This window comes from Caloenas nicobarica, chromosome 1, assembly GCF_036013445.1.
Source record: "Caloenas nicobarica isolate bCalNic1 chromosome 1, bCalNic1.hap1, whole genome shotgun sequence".
NCBI classification, from domain to species: Eukaryota; Metazoa; Chordata; class Aves; order Columbiformes; family Columbidae; genus Caloenas; species Caloenas nicobarica.
The window spans coordinates 186,534,816-186,557,736 of NC_088245.1; the positions used below are offsets into that span (position 1 = coordinate 186,534,816).

Below are 22,921 nucleotides of genomic sequence, written 5' to 3' on the forward strand. Positions count from 1 at the left end.
AGCCCTTTCTCTTTCCCTTTGTGGCAGAGGAATCAATGGAATTCATATAAAAGGAGCGGGGGGTGGGAAGAGAGATAGGAGATGCCTTGCTTGGTACCAGCAGGTCACAAGTCTCATGAGGCTCGAGCAGGGCTTGCGAGGAAGTTGCTGACTCCATCTCCATGTGTACCTTTTTGTTCCTTGCCTTGGATTTGCTGGTCAGTGGCATGCTGCTTTGCCTGGCTCTCCATAGAGCTTGTAGCCTACAGGAATTTGGACAGAGTGGTACAGACATCGCCGACAAGAGACTCTGATCACTGACTATCCCTTTAAATGCAGTCTCATGACTTAGTCTTTGCTCCACTACCTATTAAAGAAGGAGACAAGACGTACATAGACAGCTTCCATTCAGACACCCAGAAGGACACAGAAAGGCAAGACAATTTAACAGAGCTAACTGTGAGTAAATACAAGGCATTAGAGGTGCTCTCTAGAGCAAAGGGCATGGAGAAAGATTTGTAGGAAATCCTGAAGTGAAAGAAGGCGCAGTATTTCTTAATATATACTTGCATACATGTTCAAAAGGCAAAGTTCTGTAAAGAAAGCTATTCTGACATTTTAGCATTATTCCTTTAAATTTGAATCTAAGTGTCTCTTAATATAATGTTGACCAATGCTTAATTTCCCATAAAAATCTGAAGCAGTGATTTTGTGCTGCAAGCACTGGAGCCTTTTGCAAATACAACCTTTTTTCACTGGGGTAAATTTCGTAGAAGGAATATCTGGGGCAGGAATTCAAAGTCAGCCTTTTGAAAACTTGGATCTCAAGACCATCCGGGAGCCTCCAGTTAGATACCTGCACCTCCCAAGGAGTGGTCTTCCTTCTGGGAGTGCTGGATGTGACTCTCTTTCTGTTGGGGACAGAAAGGAGCTGCGGGTGCTCAGCAACATGGAGACTGCACTAAAGTGTCTCATCATGTGGGCAGGTAACTAACTTTTTAAACAAGGGGCTCTGTGTCTCCAAGCACTGTAGTGGCCAACCATCCTATACAGGTAGAGCATTCTGGAAAACTTGGTTCTTGTTAGTCAACAGAGTCATCAACATGTCTCTACTTCTTTTCTCTCTCTTTTTTTTTTTTTTTAATGACAGTAGCTTCTGGGTAGCCCTGGACAAGTATTTTAACAGTGATCATTACTATTGCAAGTGATATCTTAACATTGACAGAAAGAGAAAGTTCCTCTGTCAGCTCAGCCTATTGCTTTTCTAAATATATCTGTGTTATTAATTGCAGGTATGGTTATCTGGTGAAGAGTGTTCCCAACTTGCCTTCATGTTGCCCATTTTCTTCTCTGCATTTATCCTGTCTGCTTGCTGCCTAACCAAAGGAAACTGCATCTCCTATGATGAGCTGAAAGAGCTGAAGACTGAATTTGCCATCAATCTCTACCAGCATGTATCTGACGCAGGGAACAGAACCAACCTGGTAGTCTCTCCAGCAAGTGTGGCTGTTTCTTTGGAGCTGCTGCAGTTTGGAGCTCAGGGAAACACCTTCACGGAGCTGCAGGTATCCCTAGGATACAACATTCATGGTAATGTACTGCTTAAAAAAAAATGGTTCTTTGCTTACATTTTGCAATAAATTCACAGCTTTACTAAGTATACAGCAATTCTGCACATCATACTAAACTTCTGTCCTCTGTCTCACTGCAAGATGTAGCTTTGGATGTAACCTGTGCTGTTTTCTCCGTCTTTGATAGCCAGATATCAGCTGGACAAAGGAAACTCAAGGGAGTAGTTTATACACGTTATTCCACTTTCTATTGAACAGTGCTTCCTCTTTCGCTGTACCGAAATACAACTACATCTAGAAAAGCTGCTTCCATGGACAGCAGAATTGCTCCTGGTTTCCCAGGGGCTCATCACGTCTGTAGAGTTCTGGCTGCCCCTGCGTCCTCTGTGAGGAGGTGCCAGGCAGAGGACAGCTGTCTTCTCTCCTATCATATTAACAAATTTTATGAAACCTATAAAAACTGAATTATCTTTAAGACTGTGCACCTTTTTCTAGTGTTATTACCACCGGCCAAAAAGATGAAAAGTTGTTAGAAGGAGGCTGGCAGAGAGAGATATACATTAGCATATGGATGGTGCAATTGCATTTTTCCCTGAAAGCAGGCTAAAATAAAACTCACTGGGAATCTGGAAGGGATATGGAAAAGGCAGATGTCTTAAAATCCAGCATTAAGTCAGCTGAATTTAAGGATGCTGTTTTCATTTTAAGTCTGGATTATCCTACCATCTCGCATCACACGTCAAAAACTATTTTACATTATGGGCACAATGTTTATGAAAAGCGGATGACTGCCACATCTTCAAAATTTGCAGCTTACATACCAGACTTATGTATAGAGATGACACTGCTGTTTCTCAGCATAAAATTTACTTTCGATGTATGAAGACTAAAGATAAAACCTGCAGCAATTTCACTGTCCTGTGCTGTAACCTGCCTTAGTCACCATTACCATTCTGTACAGCATTGATATTCAAAACCAACACAGCAGTAAGAGCTAACTCTGGCTGATATTAGTATATACAGATACAGCTGCATGTACTGACACAAGGACAGTGCATCTGTATTGTGAGCAGCTGATATAATGAAGTCTTGCCTGTAAGACTCCTGTTTCTGTAAATTCAGTAGCGTAATTTTAAACAACGTTAATTCATACAAGTATTATATCTTTCTTGACACTTCTGGTCATTAGGGGCACGGTTATTAAGAAAGAACCTTAACAATAATATTACAGAGTGAAATTCAGGCATAAATCTCCACACAAAACGTAACAAAAAGAAGTGCAGAGGCTGTCAATGACCTGTGAGCTCTTTTGTGCTGCCTTACCTCTCATGTGGCACATCATATCAAGCAGACGCTTTATCTCCATTTTATTTGTCTGTGGCACAAGCCACATGAGCTTTGGCTTTCAGTGATATTGATGCATGAACATGAAAATGAAGTAGGATGGGATCTATTGCTATTGGTTATAACAGCACATTTCCAGTGACGGAGAAGGAAACCACTTCCTCAAGTGGTTTAAAACAAATATTTACATCAAATTTCCTATCGGATGATTAAAATCAAATCACATACATATGCATATCTGATAATATTCATTTCTTCCATTATACATTTGCATTAATGTTTCTGTTGGTCTGTCAAACAATAATGAAGGATGTAGTTAAAATCTTAGCAGGCTGAAAACAATGAAAACAGTGATGGTTCATTCACTATTCATAGATATTGTGCTCTTACATGCACTTGTAATCTTCTTTTAATATTTGGAAGATTTGTTCTCCTTTATTCTAGTACTAAGAAAAACCATGTATAAAGGGATGTCTCTCTAGACAGCACAGACAAAATGACATGCTTTCAAATGCTTTCTCCTTGCTGTTTTATTTTATCCAAGGTACAGTATTTTAAAACAATTTTGAACTGTTTTCTGAGTAAGAATTCAGGACTTTGGTTAGCTAAGCACTTTGATATGACTGAAGTTACAAGCTCAGGATACCACACCTCACATTAACATCTGCTTCCAATTTACCATCTTTGATTTCTCACATTCTCCAGAGAGCTTGCCAAATGCTCCTGCACTAATGCAAAACACATGAGAAAAGCACTTTACACCTCAGACTGTGTGAGTTTTCTTGACATCTGTTCAAGGAGTTCAATATTTTATCCCTTAAAGAGTAATAGATCTAAATTTTAATACCAAATTTCCCAAAGGTGATCAGTCTTCTTGCAGGTTATTAAAGGAGCACTGTTAGGCCAGAAAACACAAACTGGGTTCTCAGGTGGTAGAAATTGGTAGATGTGACACTCCTCCTTTACCCCACCAAGAATCTGTGCAGTAAAAGTCTCCTGATGACCTGGCTGGCAGCTGGAGGTTCAAGGGGATCCTGTCCTTGACCTGATGCTCAGCCTGGGACAGGTCAGTCTAGGCAGGATGGACACCTCAAACCATTCATGTCCCAGCTGACAGCCCAGCCTGATGTCCCTCTAGTACTGCCTACACCCACAGTTGTCTGGAGAAACTGGGTCATTCTTCCCTTTGCCTAAGGCCTTCCTTGAGTCAAAACAAAGATTTCCAGCCAGCCCATAACGGTGAGACCAGCCATGCCCGTGGGAAGTCAGATACCTGTGAGCTGCCCAGGGCACCCCAGGGTTTCAGGCCAGGGTGGAGGAGCACCTGAGCCAAGTACAGCAACCTGGAGAAGTAAGCGGCACAATACTGACCCCCCCTGCTTTAAGACAGTGGTCAGCAATTCATATACAAAAGTGAGCTGCTGAGATTTCATGCAGAAATTGGGACACTTGGTGGGGAAATCATTAAAGTCCTGGTGGTCCCACAGAGCCAAGAGGCACTGATGTCTTGTTGAAGAAGAAAAATGCTCCAGACATTTCCAAGTCCTCATGGAATACTTATTTATAAAATCAGGAACATGCTGAAAATGTCTTATAGGCCAATCAACCTCAATAAGACTTTTATTGGCTGGGCATAGGCAAATCTTCTCCAAGGCACAAGAAGAAGTGGGAAAGGGGCTGAACCATGAACATGGGAAGTTTGAGGAGATTTGACACAGAGCCCGTAGACATCTTTCAGACTGGGCTGGAGTCCCGGGCCTCAGGAGGTCACCTTGGTATGAACCATCCCATCACAAACCATTATAGCAAGCAAAATAATGATAGCCAGAAATGGCTGCTAAATCACTCTTGAGAGGAACCTACTAGAAACTTTGTGATTTTAAGAACACGAGATCCTCTAAGTTTGCAGGAGTCATGCGCCTGTTGGGTCCACACTTCAACGCTGTATCTGTCACAGAAACCACCACCATTGAACTACCACAAGCTCCCCAGGAACAGGAGATCGGGGCAGTATTCAACTATTTTCATTAGTAGACAACAAACCAAGAGTAAATATTACTGAATTTTTGAGTGACGGCGAGTTCGTAGTTGCTTTAAGAAATCTGGAAGACCAGAACAGAGTTTAAAAGGATCCTGGAAATCAGAGAAATGTGTGAAGTGAATAAGACACAATTCAATAAGGACAAGTGCAAGATTCTACATTTAGAAGGAACAATAAGCTGTTCAAATCAGGGAACAATGAGCAAAATAATAGATGTTTTAGGAAAGGATCTGAGGGCTCTTAGGAATTAAAAATATGAATATTGACTAGGAAATATAATTGTACTAAAGAAAAAGCGGACACTGTTGTGGGTTATATAAAAAGAAGAGTTGCCTGTGACACACATGAAGCAACCTATCAGCTCTATTTAGAATTGCCAGGGTTCATCTGCAATACTCAACCAGTTTGGGGCACCATCCTTCAAGAAACAAAACAACCCATGAGGGCCAAGGGTCACAGTGACAGACCTGGGACAGTCAGGGAGATGCCTTTGCTGGGGTAGGTGGCATCAGTGATGGCAGGTGAAGGAGATGGCAGTACTGCACCATCAGCAGCTCAGCCAGTCATGGCCAGAGGCGCTAATGGGACCCCAGAGAGTTCTCAAATGTTCTTTATGAACTGTAAGAGTTGTGTTTGCATGGAGGTGTGAGCCTGATGTGAAGTCAGCCACTTGACGTATCTGCACTAGGTGATTTCTACAGCAACATGAAGAATGCTGAGAGCTTTCCTGTGCCCAGTGCGTCACCATCCTTGACAGTAGTACTTGACCATAATACCCCATAAAGTCAAGGGTGCTTCAGTTGTTATAGTGCTTTAACTTCAGGTGACATCAGTGTCGGCAATGGAGTTGAGAGCTGCTGAGTGCTTGTGCAATCTCTGCTGTCCTTAGCCTCAGCGCGATAACTGCAGTTTTTCCCTCTCTCTTGCCTGGCAGATCAAAGCGTGCGGGACTTCTTGCAGGCATTGTACGAAGGAGTGTCGGACTGCAGCCAAGGCACAGTGCTGCAGCTGGCGTGTTCCTTCTTCGTGGATGCCGGGGTGCAGCTCTCGCCCCGCTTCGCTGCACGTGCTGCGCGCTGGGCAAACAGCAGCCTGCAGCAAACCAACTTCACAGACCCCAACAGAACCGCAGCCCAAATACGGGAATGGATCACCAGTCACCTTGGAGGTAACGTTACAACCCATGAGAATGGTTGCACGTGGATGAAATGTATAATAGAAGTAGTGAGAGAAATTACATTTAACCAAGTATAAAGTTTTTTGTCCCATCCCGCGTTGTCCAAATCAAGGCTGAGAGCCAGGAAATCTAATTCTGGTGCTGATGCTCATTTCTAATGTGAGGAAAGAGCTGGAATAGGTCTGAATCTGTGAGAATAAGTTTGCATTATCAAGCTGGTAACTGCTTGGCCTTGTTCCTCTAATTTTTAAAATGGCAATCGTTTGGAGTGTTTTCAGTTTTAATGAGGAGCAGACTAATTCCCCAGGGACCAAGTTTGCTGCGTTGAGTGTTTTCATGCTGCTGTGGGGGACATGCAGGAGCTCAGCAATCAGACTCTAAGTTTAAAAAGTCAAAATGGGAAATGAAAAGAATTTACTTTCCAGATAAGCAAGAAAACTAATGAAATCAAATTCTGCGTTAATGAAAAAATAATTGAAAAAGCAAGTCCTTAGAAGCATCAGAGCAAATCAATCCAATCAGCTTAAGTTGCGTGAGTATTAATTTGGCCATCAACATGTGAGGTGAAGTTAAACACACACATTAAAGCTACTATTGAAAAAAAAAATTCTATCCCTCTCAAATGAACTGTAATAAGTAGTCCCGCTTCAATAGAGAAAAGTATTGCTCTAGAACTAGATACTAAATGGGAGTTTTATGTGGTGCTCATATGCATATCGATGAATTAAAAGTGGCTTACACTTCCAAGAATCTTTGAGATACCCAAAGCAGGATCAGTTCAACTGCTAACAGGAGAGAATTAGGATATGAGCTTCGGTTGACTTAGTTACTTCATAAAGGGGTCTGTAACCATGAATCCATTTCATGAGGGATTTCTAGTGCTGACGATGAACCACTCCAAGACACATGTGAGCACATTTAATCTAGAAAACCAGTTAGGGCCAGAACATGATGCTGAGCACTGGGCTGCTGTCACCCCTACTGTTCAGCCAGTAGCATAGTCCTGGCACAACCTGGGCCCTCAACACTGACCAGCTTGAGCTCCGTTCTGGGGAGATCATGGAGCAACAGGCAATCCCGATGAGGTCCGGGTGCAAGTGGTGAGGGGGACGCAGAGGGTTTAACAGTGCCTTGTGAGTTGTGTCTCTTGCCCTTAGGGATGCAGAGCAGTCACAACTTGCTTTATTTACTCACACGGACCTGGCTTTTAGGCCTGCGTGAGTAGGACTGCATGTGTGTGTGTGTCCCTGCTTCTTTCCCGTGCAGATGGGGATGTACGTGGCGTGCCGTTGGAGAGCGCTGGGTCGCCGCTCAGCCAGGTTGCCTTGGTGGCCACCATGTATTTCAAAAGCACGTGGCAAAAGAAGTTTTCCTTTATGGATACCCAGATGTTGCCTTTTACCACAGCAGAGGGCTCAACGCTGGAAGTGCCCACAATGCATCACACAGCCGAAGTTAACTACGGTAACTGTCCTTGATCCAGATTTGCTCTATTGTACAACATGGAACAGTTTTATTTATTTAATTGCCGCAGATAACGCACTAAGATGTGTTATTTTCCTAGCCTGGAGAAGTCTCAGAAGAAATCCCATCAAACAAAGAGACCACTTGTGTGGCCAAATCGACACCTTCTAATTGCAGGCAATCACAAAACACATCCTGCGTTCAAAATGGTTCCTAAAATATCTACAGTCCGTGCCCCATCCCTCACAGACCAACACCTCTCAGCACTCCGTAACAAACTTTTCAGCTGTAGCAAACAACTGAAAGGCACGAAGATAACATGCCAGGAGAAGGCAGCAGGTGACACTGCAGCTACCTTGGTATACAAAGTCCTTCACAATAGCAGGGAGCTTGTTAAATAAAGCTGCCTAGGAAGGGAGGACCATAGGAAGGACATCTGATCCCATGACAAAGGGGTGGTTAAAACCAAAACAAGATCAAGCCCCTACCATTTGGATTTGTGGGCTGGGTGTGAAATTTCCTGGCACCTCAACCTGGTCACTGCTTGCGCCTTAGGTGTGTGAGCACAAGAGAGAGGTTAACATCGCCGTGAGCAGCGCACTGCACGCCCACCCCTCCTGCCACAGCCTGTCTGTGGGTAAAACTGCATTAGCGTAAAACTGCAAATCTTCAGGGCCAAATTCTGCAATAAAGACGACAGGAATTTTTCTGTTCTTTATACCAAATCAGTGGATGCTCTCAGCATGGGTTTTAAACAATATAAATACAGATCAAATTTTTATTAGTATAATATATTAATGCAGTATCTGCTCCTTTCAAAGGCCTGGAGTTTGTGGGTTGCTGACAGAAGGACTGCAGGCTTAATTTTCTACCACCAGGAATTCTTCCATTTAGCTCTACAATCCCTTCCAAAATATAAAAAGCTCATTTCCTTTCTATCCTAAATTTCAAAATTTCACTTAGGTAAAAACCTCTCATTCCAAGTCTACATTTTTTCAAGACCAACTTATATCTCTCACCATTGTGACAGCTTTATCCTTTAACCTAAATAATTTCTCCTTAGCTTTGATATTTACTCCCAGATGTATTTGCCAGTCACCAAGCTGCCCCTCAATTTCCTGTTAGCTAAGCTGAAGATGCCAGGCTCTCCTAATCTATTCAAAAAATGGATAATCCAATTCTCCAGTAGTCTTTTTCTGCATTTTTCCAATTTAAATTCATCTTTATTGAAAATAAGTGGCCAGGAATGTACATGATACTTTTAATGAGGCGATATACATGCGCAATAAAATGCTCTTGGTATTTCTACGACTAGCTAAAATACCTTGCATAGTGCACCACAGAATCATCTCTGGGTGGTTACTTAAGGTGGATTCCAACTGGGCTTTTTTTTCTTTCTCCATTTTTTTCCTGCCATTGAGTCCTAGGTGAATCAGAGGAGGGAAATCTCCACAGGTACATACCTTTTGTCATGTTTTTGAACCATCATTTGGTTTCCATCACGGCAGCCAGCACGGTAACCTCACTGTTTGTCGTTGATGAAAGTCCTGAGTGTTGGAAATACTTTAGAAAGCCACTGGTCACCTCTTTTCAAGCTGGGAGCCCCACTTTTTACTTAGCTCATTGTAGTTTCCCCTTCAAGTAGCTGTTTACTGCCTTTGATTTCTTGTTCTCATTGCCAGCGCTTCTACCTGTAAATAGTGCCACAGTGAAACTATGTTTAATGTTTTACTTAAAACTAGATGGCTGGATCCAAGCCTTTTTTCCAAATTATTTATCAGGTCAAAAATTCTTATAGATTTGTTTGCTAGGGTCTACCTATGTTGCAATTTGTCTCACTTTCTATTTCCCTCTGTGACTTGATTATTGTTTTCTCCAGAGTATGTTCTAAAACTTCTCAGACAAAGACACAAAATTTCCCAGACCACTTTCTTTTCTTTATAAATATAATCTTGTTTCCCAGTCATGGGACACAAATGAATCTACAGGTCTATTAAAAATCTTTGCTGACATATTTGTGATTTCACATCCAAGTTCTTTTTGTTTTCTAGGGTGGTGATCATCCAGGCCCCAGATTATTATTTGTCTCTCTCAAGTAGTTTAAACTTTGTTTCTGTCACTGGTGTTGTAATACCTCCTGTTATTTCCCCATTTCCTTTAGGAACCTCACCATTACCCTTTGCTATATCACCGGACTGTTTCTTTCCTCTCAGTTCTAGCAATTAATAGGGATGAAGGTAAAAAAAAAAAAAATCACAGTGTTCAGCAGCACCATTCTTCTTTCCCTTTTCTCTTGTTTATATGACTAAAACATTTTCCTTTTCTGTGCAACAGTCACATCGGGCAAGCTGTTGGCCATTCATTATTTCTATGCCTGTTTATCTCTGAACCATAATTCATCCGGTTGAGGAAACGCTTTTTCCTCTCTTTGCAAGCTTGTCCTTGCTGTTAACATCTTCCTTTGTGGTATTTCTTCTTCTGGGACATCCATGGTGTGTCCACCACAGTTCTTCCTCCTGCTGGGACTGCCAGCTCCTGAGTGCATTCACACTTCTGACTTGGAGCATTCCCATCCTCTTTGCATCCAAACCTGTTATAGTTAATTTTCTTTACTCAGGAGTGCAGAGTTTCCCCTTCTAAAACCCTACATCTTATCATCCTCGTTGTTGAGTGACATAAACTAGTACATCAGCTCCTGTCTTTCAGCCCTGGGTGATTTCATATCACCAGCTCATTGAAGCAGCTTTGCTACTCGCGATATTTGGAACGGCCTCACCTTTTGTTGCTTTGCGAGCTATTCAGGCAAACAAACAGGCTTCTTGGGACTAACACACACCTATTAGCTCAGGAACAGAGCTTTTCGCTGAACTTTCTCTCTTAGTAAAGTGAGATAAAGAAACGAGAGGCCTAAAATGACAGAAGGCAGGGGACTGCCAGTGCTTATACAGGTGGAGATCTCAGGTAAAGACCAGTGACCGGAAATTTGGCAGCCGAGCGGCATTGACTGACCGTATATTTCTTCCTGACCTCTTGCAAATGTGGTGTGAAATCATCAGTTGTGCATTTCTGACCATTTGCCTAAACATAAGAACTCCATCCTGTCATCCTTAAGTAGGTAGCTGGAGTGTTAAATATTTGCACGGCAAAGGAAAGTTTACCAAAATACTGGGATTATCTTTTCGTCCGGTCTGAAATGTGTGGGTTCTCTGCAGCTGGAGAGACTTTTGAGGGAAGTCGAAATGAGAGGCATCATTTAAAATTTGCTGATTGTCAGATTTTATAGGGCAAATTCAGTCTTTGTCACTAAAAATGCTATAAACATTTCTAACAAATCAGTTTGAAATTAACACAAAACCAGGCTCAGTATAAGAAAACAGAGGCAGGAGATAGCTTTCCTTCATTATTAAATGATGGCAGCTGTCTTCCATCATGATCCAAAACACAGTGAGAAAGATTAGCTGTGGCCTGTTATCGACCTCTGCTTTTACAACATTATTTATCATTTAACATGGCCACACAGAACAAATCAGCCTGGGGACAATTAACACTGCTCTATGAAAATGTCAACATTAGCGTTTACAGATGCCTTTTAAACACTGCAGCTATTTTACATATTCATTTTTCCAAGCAATTTGTTAACTATATTTGAATACTGATTTAACATATATATAATCCTTATGGGATGCTCAAAATCAGTTCAAAGAAAGAACACTAAATATTCTGACTCAATAAACTCAACTCTTTTATTTTCTTGTTAATTAATAAATAAGGACTGTATAACATTTGTGCACAATGTGCTGACCTCAAAATATCAGCATGCCCACAAATTAAACCTCTCATGTCCAGTGTACTACAAATGTAAATCTTTCCTGCTTGCACGTTACAAACCAGAAGGTCTTTTCCCAGAACATGGTCCATGTGCTGGGAGGTGGTTTTAACAGCACAATTCCTTCTCCACATTGCATGGTGGGAGGGCTAATCTTAGAGCCTAAAATTTAATGGCAGAATAATCAATGTTTCGTGAATCCTATCTAGTCCATATCTGCAAAACTAAAAAAAATATAGAATAGAATCATAGAAGGTCCTGAGTTGGAAGGGACCCACAAAGGTCATCGAGTCCAGCTCCTGTCCCTGCACAGGACAACCCCACAGGTCACACCATGTGTCTGAGGGCGTTGTCCAGTCTCTTCTTGAACACTGTCAGGCTTGGGGCCGTGACACCTCCCTGGGGAGCCTGTTCCAGTGTCCACCACCCTCTGGGGGAAGAACCTTTTCCTAATGTCCAACCTGAACCTCCCCTGGCACATCTTCCTGCCATTCCCTCAGGAATGTTGTACACTAAACATTTGAGATATCCTATATCCATACATTTATCGGCCGATATTATGAACATGAGCTACCTATATTCTGTTATGTATAAACCCTGACTCAAAAAGTGTGAGTATATGCCCTTGAAGATACAACTACTACAGCTGAGTGAAGAAGGAATAGATTCAGTATTTTGGATGGCCTGCAGCAAAGGCAATAAGTTCTTTCCTTGTGACTTGTATTTATCTCCTGGACTGCTAGCTATTGCTGAGTATTCCTGAAATGCTGTTTATTGGATTAACAGATGAAAAAATAAGAAAGTAAAATTTAATCTGCTCTACTGTATAACAGTGACCATTAGAAACAACTGGATTAATTGTTCTTTGAAATATGGAACTGAAATTGTACTTTTAAATAGCTGTTACAAATTGTTGCATAACAAATCACGAGCTTGGAAGCCCACCAGCTTTTACTTTTGAGACTAGTTTTTACAACCAACTGATTTTGATAGGTCTTTGTGCCTAGATTTTCAAAAGTAAGGAATTTGGTGCTTAAATAAGCAAAACTCTAACCACTTTATTGTTTAGTGTAACTATTTGTTTCTCAAAATAAGGTTAAAACTGATTTTTAGAGGTAGTAAAGATGGAAACATGAGGCAAAGTAGGTTTCGGTTAATTAAATAGGACATTCCATTTGGGTTTTTTTTTAAGTTTCTATCAGTAGTGAAATTTTAGTGAAAGACATCAGAAAATTGTAAGTTTATCCAGACAACAAGCATTGCAGGAACAGTCACCATAAAGTTACTGTCGTTGCCTCGGTAACATTTTTTTTAAACTCTGAGCAAGGAGGACAGCTATGGTATGAGAAAGTAATCAAATATCCAAGCTCTGTTCAGACAGTGCTTCAGGTGCTATGACTATCCTTGGCATTTTTCTGCCAGGAGGTAGATAGATACAGATATAGATATGGATATATAGATACAGATGATACAGATATAGATATAGATATATCTCACACAATCAGCTCTGTTGTGAGTTAAGAGCACCCTGAGCTGGGTGCAGGAGCCCGCGCACCAGAGACAACCCCTTACATCCCACCACTGCTATTCTGAACCATCTGCTGACCCAGGCTTGGGTTGTGGGTTTGGGGTTTTATTCCCCACTTGAATGATGAAATAAGATCTATGTTTGCCTACCCGCAGGCCAATTCCAGACTGCAGCTCTGGAGGCTTTCAGCGTGGTCGAGTTACCCTACCTGGGAGAGAAATTCAGCATGTTCCTGGTGCTTCCAAGCCACAGAAGAACATCTTTGTCCCAGATTGAGTCTCACCTTTCTGCCAAAACCATAAAAGTTTGGGCCAACAGCTTAAAGAGAACGAAGATGGACATTTTTCTACCGAGGTAAGTGATATTAATACTGCAAGATGGCTTCACTGCTTTGTCAGAATTCTGTGTGAAATCACTGAAATGAGCAATGTGTGAGAAAAAAATCTAATTATTAATAGATACTTTCAGTTCTGTCATTCATCACACGATCAGAAAAGCTCTAACCCTTTCTTAAGTCATGAAGATGTGAGCTGGGAATGCCAAAACTCTCTGATGTGCTCTGTACTGTTTAAAAACCCCATGTACTTCAGTCAATCCAATAGCTTTTAGTCTAAATTTGTTGGAGGCACGACAATACTTTAAAGGTCTAAAAAGAGAGAAATGCTCCTGGCCCTTTCCCACACTCTGTTTTTGTCTTTGCTTTAGGAAAGTAAATATATAACCTTTTAAAAAAAATTCCATAGCTTATTTTTACAACTTGCTAGTATACTACAGACATACTCCACAAAGAACTTGGGGCCCTACACCAGTCATACCCATCTTTCTGTGCACAAAGCAAGTTTCAGCCATCCGTTTTCCACTTTAGTCATTTGCTGTTGCTAGCAAATGCACACGCCCTGGTGGAATTTTCTATCAGCTGTTCAAATTAAATGGCACAGCAGGAGGAATCAGGTGCAGGAGGGCCTTTTGTGGCTGGACCTATTGTATGGATGAGCACAGAAGGGTTTCATTATACATCTCTTCCAATACATTCCCCACATTAATGAAGTGCTGAAAAACAATTTGTACATTAATACTCTCTTTCTCCAAGCTAATCTTTTGCAAATGTTTCCAAGAGCCCTTTGCTGCAGTCAAAAAGATTGTTAAAAAGAGGACACTTGGGGAAACGCCGAGTTCATGTGTCAAGAAGACCAAAGAGGTGGGCGAGGGATTCCTTCTGTCACTGTCTTCAGGTGAAGACAAGCTGTTTTTCTGCCAAGTAGACTTAATCAGACAGAAGGAATTGGGTTCACACAGAAATAAATGGATGAAATGCAAAGGCTTGAAATAAATTGCATCTGTGCCACCTTTTAGCTCTATGAAACTACAAATGCCAGATTTAAATAAAATCTATCCTATTAATTACAGGTTCAGTATTCAAAGCCTTTTTGACCTAAAGACAGTTTTTTCTGCCTTGGGAATCAGAGATGCATTTGATCCCATCACTGCTAATTTTAAAGGTATTTCAGGTAAGAAATTTGACTGAATAAAAGTGATCACTGACCCTATAGTTGTAGACTCTTACATTTGAATGATTCAGTAGACCTGAGCCTTCTGAATTGATACTACTTCTTTCTCTTTGGAACTCCAAAACACAATTCACGCTCAACTGTTCTGCTTTATTATTGGCACTTGTATTTTGAACTATCGTTTTGTAGGAAAGAGGAATCTGAAATGGACAGGGCTGGTTTTGTTCTTACTTATATTTTTTTTCTTCTTTTCCTTCTTTCTTTAAGATTAAACCTGTCAAGACAGCATAGGCCTAGAAAATGGTTAGTTATTAAGATATTTAGGATGCTTTAATACAACTCTCATTCCTATGTTCATTTTTAAATAGTCATTGAGCAGTTAGGAATGCTGGCCCAACAAATCTGTATTCCAGCTCCTGACACCACAAATGATATTGGTATATGCCCATGCTACGTTGTCTTGCAAATCCAGTGACCGGTGTGACCAGTGGATTAAATTATACTTTCGCTTTGCTAAAATAATAGTGTTACAATTTTAAACTGTCTTGGTTTTGGAAGTCTGAAATTATCCCACTCCTTGGAAAATTTTATCCCTATTTAATATTATATACTAAAAGAACCCAAATTATCTATTTCCTTTTTTTTTTTTTTTTTTTTACTACTACCAGCAACACAAATTATTTCATCTTCGTCATTTCTACTCATAGCAAAGACTCAGTGGTAGCTGCCCAGAAAGATTGAGAGTTCATGCAGTTCTCGTGCATGTGGGTGAATAAACAGAGGTATGACAAGAAGAGATTCCTCCAATTTAGACAAAGCTACTTTTACAGAAGAGTTGCTTTCCTGGAATAAACCTCAGAAAGGATGTTACTTATGAGGTTTTTTTATACCACTTCTACTCCATTGTTTTATTGCAATACATATCTCAGACCGCAGAGAGAGGCACATTAAAATAATTTGTCGCTGTCCACTAATTTGTTAAAGCCTGCAGCTTTGTTTATTGCAAGCAAATGTTAATATACGGATGAAGGGCACAGGGATGCATTTTATAAAGTTAACATCTATTTAAATAAGATAAATACTTTGAGGAAATGAACTCCATCATAAATGATCTCATTTAGCAGCTTCTTTGTTGTCTAAGCAACTCAGTGGCTTTCTGCTTCACATCATCCAGGGTAAGGCTTGTAGACATATTCGATCCAGCCTGTGGCAAGGTTATACATTAAAGCATATGTTGAGGCCATTCTCATTTCTACTATTAAGCTACTCAGTTACGTATCATAATAGGAGGGTTATTTTGATGGTCCAAGAGTTAGGTGAGACAGAGTTTATACGGAAGGTATATCTTTTATTTAACCAATAGATACAGTTGGAAAAAGAACACGCAAGTTTTCAGTTCCTCTTCTATGTGAAGGAGTAATCATAATTTTCAGAATCACATTTAGCAAACAAATGTGTTACTTCATTTCAGACCTGGAATAGCTTCTTTATGCCTGAAAGCTTCTATTTTTTTCCCTCCAAATATGTTTGATTTATTTAATTTAAAAAATTCTCCCTCTCCACAGTTTTGTCTTGTTTCCATCCTAGAATTTTGACTGGAAAAAATTCAGATAGAAAGAGATAACATGGTCTTCTAGTATTTCCTTTTTTTCACCTATACATCAGACTCAATCCTCAGATTCAGAGAAGAAAGAAAAAACCTCTCAAACTTCCCCACTTCTGCCCTCCGCAGCCAGCTGGGGAGAAGCAGACTTGTAACACTCTCCTTGCTATCTTTCTGAAATTAACTTTTCCCAAGTTCCATTTTATGTCACAGTCCCACTGTTTCTTCCTGAAGAGGAGTTTTTCTGCAATTGCCCTTCCAATGGCTCCTCAGTTCATTCATCGTCTCCACATGTTAATTAATTTCTACGCTCATCATGAAACCTTGCTTTCCACCACAACCTGGGAGACCTCTCAAACCAGAAATTTCCATTCAGCATTCAGTTGACTGTTGTCTATCTAGTGGAACAACCACCATAAAGATGAAAGAACAAGTAAACATGGACAGAAACGAGGGAGAAGAAGGTATTCACAGTGGTGACTTGAGGCTCCCTGAAAAGTCCCTCCATAGTCAGAGGCAGCCAAATGTGCCCATTCCTACTCACACTGGCAAGGGACCTGCCTCCCTCTGTCAGCGGTACAGAGATACGAGACACACTGTCTTCCTAATCTTGCTTTCCTCACTTTCAAGATGTTCCTATATAGTGTCAAAGTAATGCTCTTCTGTAGCCTAAGCTCAGCTCCCACCACTGGACACCAGTGGAAAGGGGCCAGATTGCAGCTGGCTCCACCAGCAGTAATGTGAGGGCATCTCACAGCTCCTCCAGGTTTACACCCATGCAAACACAGTCAAAAATCTTGTTGTTCCTGCTTCCCCAGATTAGAAAGGCAGATCTGAGTGATGAGAAGTCAATAGCAGAAATGCCTTTAAGCAGAAAAAAATATTCCAACTTTGCATTTGCACTAGTGATTCTTTCCTAAGAACTTCACTGCTTGTCTGAAAGTGGGATCCGTGTTTCATGCAGAAGTCAGAGGCACCTGGGCCATCAAGCAAGCTGCACTCTGTGACAAAGGGCATGTTCAGGCAGATAGATTCAAGACACACATGAGCTTTTTAGCTTGTTCTCCAAGTTGCTGCACAGAAGGTCACACTAGTCCAAAAGCCACGTAGTCATACTATCTCAGCTACGTGCTAAAAGGTCCTTAATATCAAACCAGCTTAGATGTTCAGACTGTCTGTGCTCATCCATATTAGGTACATGTACGAAAAATCAGGAGCTGAGTCAAAATTAGAACTGAGGATCTTCTGTGGAAGCCAGAAAAAGCAATTGAAAGGCAGGTTTATACTGTGCTGTCTTTCTGAACATGATGTGGTGAAGGAACCAGTGGAAGGAATTTGCAACAGAAGAAAACCTAATGATATGACACATATTCAGTGTGCTGACGTTGAATTAGTTACCCGGGTGAAATACCTAGTGGTTATGTCATCCTTAGATTCTGCAGAAAAAAAAAGGTAAAAGCATTCTGAATTAAGAAAAAAAGAAACCTGTGTTCACAATGGAATTCAGAAAATTACTATTAATATTCATTTCTGGGTTTTTTTGGCAGAGCAAAGTAGTCTTTATATTTCAGAAGCTATTCACAAAGCAGAGATTGAAGTAACAGAAGATGGTACGAAGGCATCAGGAGCTACAGGTAAAGCAAATATACAAACTTTACTTTTGCCTTTTGAAAATTATCACTACAGAAACAACTACTAGTCATTTATTTAAAAAACAAACAAACAAACAAACAAAAAACAAACAAGAACAACAAAAAAACCAACACACACACACAAAACCCCCAAAAAACCAACAAAACAAAAAAACCAAACCAAACCAAAACCAAACCGAACCAACAAACACCAGCACAGTAGCATTTAAATGTATGCCTAAATTTAAACTTTTACATTTAACATGCTTCCATTTTACAATTATAATTGTTCATAAGAACTCTTAAAACTCTTCCCTTGTTTGATCTTAGACTAATATATAAAGACTCAAGTGAGAACCAGCCTTACCATCCAGTTTAAGAAGATAAACCACTTCTTTTTCTGTTGGTCAAATCTGCTTGCTCAGATCATAAAATCAAAGAAGGAAAATAATATTTTGTCCATAGCTCCTGAACTGTTACAGGGTTTGTTTTAGGAAGATGATCCCTTTGGTATCATTGAAGGCCATGATGGGAAGGTTTTGTCTTCATGAAGACAGGTTTGTTTCTTATGTACTTTGAAGTGTGAGCTTCATGTGCAGTAGTTTCTACAGATCATTTCCTTGTGTGCAGCTGGGACTGGCTGTGTGGGGAGAATCAGAATAAAATCTCAGCTGTGGACTACGGAGTCAATAAATGACCCTCATGAGCTGAATCACATCGCAATAGAAATCCTTCATCACAACCAACGTAAACCAGAGGAAACAAAATTACTGAGCTGTGCGATCTTAATTTTTCTTTTTATTTTTGTCACATGAGCTTTATCAAAGGCAACCCATGCTTTTTTGTTTCCCTTTTGGAAGCCTCAGATGCTGCAGAGATGTTATAAGTCAGCGTGAAAGGCAGCGGCAGCCCCAGCCCCCGTGTAGATTATGTGGGCATTGCTGCTACCCGCTCCTCCTCAGAAGCTGAATGTGTCCTCAAGCTGTTCAAACATCAGCAAACCACATTTTGCCTCTCTGCTTCCCTGGGCTGTGCTGACTGCAGGTGTGCTCCATGCACACGTTGCAAGCGCTGGTGGTACTTGACAGCAAGATCTGGGTCTCCCCCATTTCTCCCAAATGGCTTCAAGTTGCACCAGGGAAAGTTCAGATTGGATATTAGGAAACATTTCTTCACAGAAAGGGTTGTGAAGCATTGGAACAGGCTGCCCAGGGAAGTGGTTGAGTCACCATCCCTGGAGGTGTTTAAAAGATGTATAGACAAGATTCTTAGGGACATGATTTAGTGCCAGTGTTAAGTTAATCGTTGGACTCAACGATCTTCAGGGTCTCTTCCAACCAAAATGATTCCATGATTCTATGATCCTCCTTGCTTTCAGGAAGAAATCCAGGAGACACGTAGGGAGAGCACCACGGTGTATCTCGATGGTGGGGTGGCTCTGCGAGGTGCACCCCCTCCGGCAGACAACCTGCAGTCACGATGCCAAAAGGCACCTGAGCACCCCTGCTCTGGTGTAGCACTCCTCTGGCAACAGCTTCGGATAAGACACACGGTGTACATACATGGGCGCACAATGACAATTTGACATAACTCGGTTAACCTTCCTGCAGAGCTGTATAGTTTGTTTTTATGAAAATTTCCATCTCTACTGGGGCATTAATATTTTAAGTAATTTTTCTCGTAATTCCCATACAAAATAAAAGCTTTTATGTGGCTTCAATTACACACCAACAACTAAGGGTAATAGCAATCAGACATCAGATCTTTATCCCTTTGAAAGCAATGCCAAAACTTGCCTTAACTCCAGTCAGACCAAGCTAAGAGCTGATTTTAAAAGGTATGATTATATTTATTATTTACTTTAAAAGCTCTGGATCTAGTCACACAGTGGCTTGAAAGCTACACTAGACACTTTTAGGAGCACTGAAATAATACCACTCAAACTAGTTTTACTGAGCCTTACTTGAATTTTCAATTGAATTCCACTGTTGGAGCTGCTCACCAAAAAATAATCCAAATCTGGGGGTTTTAATATTGTGGTGGTTTTGGGTTTTGGGGTTTTTTTTTGGGTTTTTTGGGTTTTTTTTACAGTGTATGCTTAATACTATGTAGCTACAAGGAATAATTTATTTAAACAAGACGTGTTTTAATAATAGCTGAGCCATCATAATTGTTAAGGACTCTTTATTTAATCTAATAATTAACCCACAACCAGAGAGAGGAAGGACAGTAATAAACTGAGATCGAGGATACTCTTGATTCTCTGATGGAGAAATTCCAGGATGACACAGGTATTTCTCTGCTGCTTGTCTCCCATTTAGAAAAGGGACTACATTTGTGCCTTGCTTATCTTTTTTACCAGAAAAGCATAGCTAGAGATTGGCAAACGGGTTCGGCAATAGCATGGTATGACTTCAGCAGTTATGGCTGTGATAACAACAAAAATTATATTACCTTTGAAATCCAAAACCAGACAGGCTCACTTCAGCAACAAAACACACACCAATCCCCTGCATGTAGCCTCACAACACTTGACTTGTTCATTCACCCAGACTGATTTCGCTGCTGGATAAAATTATTGTTTTACTCTTAAAGCAGAGGAGCAACTCAAAACTCAGGTAATAAAGATCAGAGCTTGAGGGCACTGTACAGAAGATGGAATGAAAATGCATACAGTTTACTAATGTTCTTTGTTGCATTACAGCAATGGTATTACTGAAAAGATCACGAACGCCTATTTTCAAAGCAGACAGACCTTTCACGTTTTTCCTCAGACAAACTAACACAGGTACGCACGCTCTCCGTTTCAGTAGCAGAGTCCTTCACAAGTAGCACTGAAATCAGTAACAAGTTCTTTGTAAATAACGTGCCTTTCTTTGGACCAGGAAATTACAACCACCAGGGAAACAGGGGGTGTAGGGGTTTTAAAGCATAAAAAATACAGCTGAGTTTCTTTAAAAAGAATGCATGATAGTCATAGAAGTCGGGGAAGCCAGATTACCTTCTTGTACATTTATGAGGTACATGCTGAAAAAGATTTCTACCCTAATTATAGGCACTAGAGAGTTCTTAAATGCCCAAGGATTAGGGACCGACCTCTGCAGGGCAAACCAAAGTACAAATGGGCCGGATCAGATGGATTAATGTCTTGAACAAGTTAAAAGAGAAATCTTTCTCTAAAAATGGAACTTTTTCAGGCCTCCAGAGATGGCACCCAGCAAACAGACTTCTGCCTGTAGGCACCAGGACTCCAGGGCCTGAAATTCCCTGTATTAATTCTACTTCAAGCAGTTTCTAGGAAGATATCTCAGAAATTCTGAAGACCAACAATCTTTTGCCTGGCTACAGCTCAGAATATGCAGAAGCAAGTTTCTCTTGCATTGTTATCTTGAATAGCAACACCTTGGAGGAGATAGTTTTACACATCTGGACCCTTCACTACTCAGAATCCTCATGAAACATTCAGGTTTTTAAAAGCCACGGATATTCACTCTATGTAATCAAGTAACTTGCTCTGCAAAAAAATCTAGCTTGCATCTTCACTTACGCAAGGAAGCGCCAAGAAATGCATCTTTCTTTTGTAACTGCCTTTTTTTTTGGACAATGAACTCACCCCAAAATGTACAAACAAAACCCCAGGGCATGTATGAAAGAGGGAAGTATCAGAGTGTCCCTCCAGCTCCAGTATTAGAGTATATGTCTCATTTCAGATGTCCAGTCACATAAGTTAACTCCAGAACCTCTGCCAAAAGAAAACACCATATGGGCAACAATAAAGAATCACATTATGCACCATTTAGCGGGTGTTTGCTCCTCCGAAGCATCAGGCCACCTCCAATAACTCGTACCATTCTTAGCAATGCAGTAAATTTGTACCTATTTTCTTAAAAAAGTCCTTCAAACCACCAAGTTTCTCTCATAACGGGGGTCATGTCCGTTTAGATTTCCAGGGAGCATATAGCCATTTATAGGGTTCAGTAAAACAGGGGGCCTGCCAAGAAGACCAAAAAGAATCATGTTCCTTAACTGCTTCCAAGCAACACAACTCTGTTCTCTTAGTCAGTGAATATTCATCTGTGCCTGTAACACTCTGCTTAAAAAAAATCTGTATATTATATTTTGACCAAAATGCGAACACAACTTTTGAAGAGAAAAGCACTAACTTTGTGGGGCTTTTGTTTTGACTATGCTTTGGCAATCATTACCATTCAATAAATAAAAATATTTTACTTGGTAAATGCAGAATTAACAACAAAAAAAAAGTACTAAAAGCTCATCTATGAAACTTGAGCCACAGACTCCTCAGAATTGAGAACAAACTGATTTCAGTGAATAAAATGGCTCAGTTTACAGTATATGATAAATATTATAAGCAGGAAGGAAACCAGATTGTAAAACAGGATTTTTATATGAAGCATAACAAAATACATAGCTTCTAATAAACTCAAAATCAGTACATTTCTGCAATTTAAGCTTTTTAATGCAAGAAGTGAAAACTGAAGACATTCAGTCATTTTGTTTGTTCAGACTTAGTAACTGAAGTTGTTCAGGTGTGAAAAGGGGAAACCATAAACAAGATCTGCTTTTAGTACATTTTATTCACCTAGTGAGAGGTACTTAAATCTAATTATCCCCATGAAGTTCACAATCAATCTTTCATGCAGACCGAAAGTCTTCATTGCATCAGTCTTGTAGTAATAGCAGAAATATATTTTCCGAGACTTAAAACAGTACAGTTCTGCCCAAAATAACTGAAAAAGTTTGGGTTATTTTAATCTGAATTTCAGATTTGAACATATGCCCGTTGAAAGATGGGCAAGGTAATGGCAACACAACCAAACCTCTAATTCAATGAATCTGAGGCAGTGAATTCATTCAAGGGGTTGTAATAATCTCTTTTGTAACTGCAGCATCAACACAAAGAAATGATCTTAGGCTCTGTTTTGCTCAGTTCAAAAATGATTCTTTACCCCAGCGGTTTCAGGTTTTAGTAAATTTCTAATTTGGGTTACCAACTATTTGGAAAGGCTTCTTTGCTTTTACTACAGAAATGTTCCAATTATTCTAAGGGAAGCACGCAATTGCAGTTGAATTTTCCATACATGCAATGAATGATCACATATCTGCTAGTTTGGTGCTTAATTTATGTATTCAAACTGTACTACACTTTGAAAATGTGGTCCCAAACTGAAATAATGTTAATATTGTTTTCATTTACAGGTTCAATACTCTTTATAGGAAGAGTTACA

General features: G+C 40.4%; 1 protein-coding gene across 1 annotated transcript; it reads left to right on the plus strand.

The window, feature by feature from the left end:
• The first annotated feature begins 312 nt into the window (after positions 1-312).
• On the plus strand, positions 313-20,504 carry SERPINE3 (serpin family E member 3). Its single transcript, XM_065658516.1, has 8 exons — positions 313-438; positions 1,272-1,569; positions 5,870-6,103; positions 7,379-7,576; positions 13,086-13,284; positions 14,338-14,438; positions 17,589-17,675; positions 20,377-20,504. The coding sequence occupies exons 1-8, from the start codon at positions 313-315 to the stop codon at positions 20,502-20,504; spliced, it is 1,371 nt and encodes a 456-aa protein (XP_065514588.1).
• Positions 20,505-22,921: the final 2,417 nt, after the last annotated feature.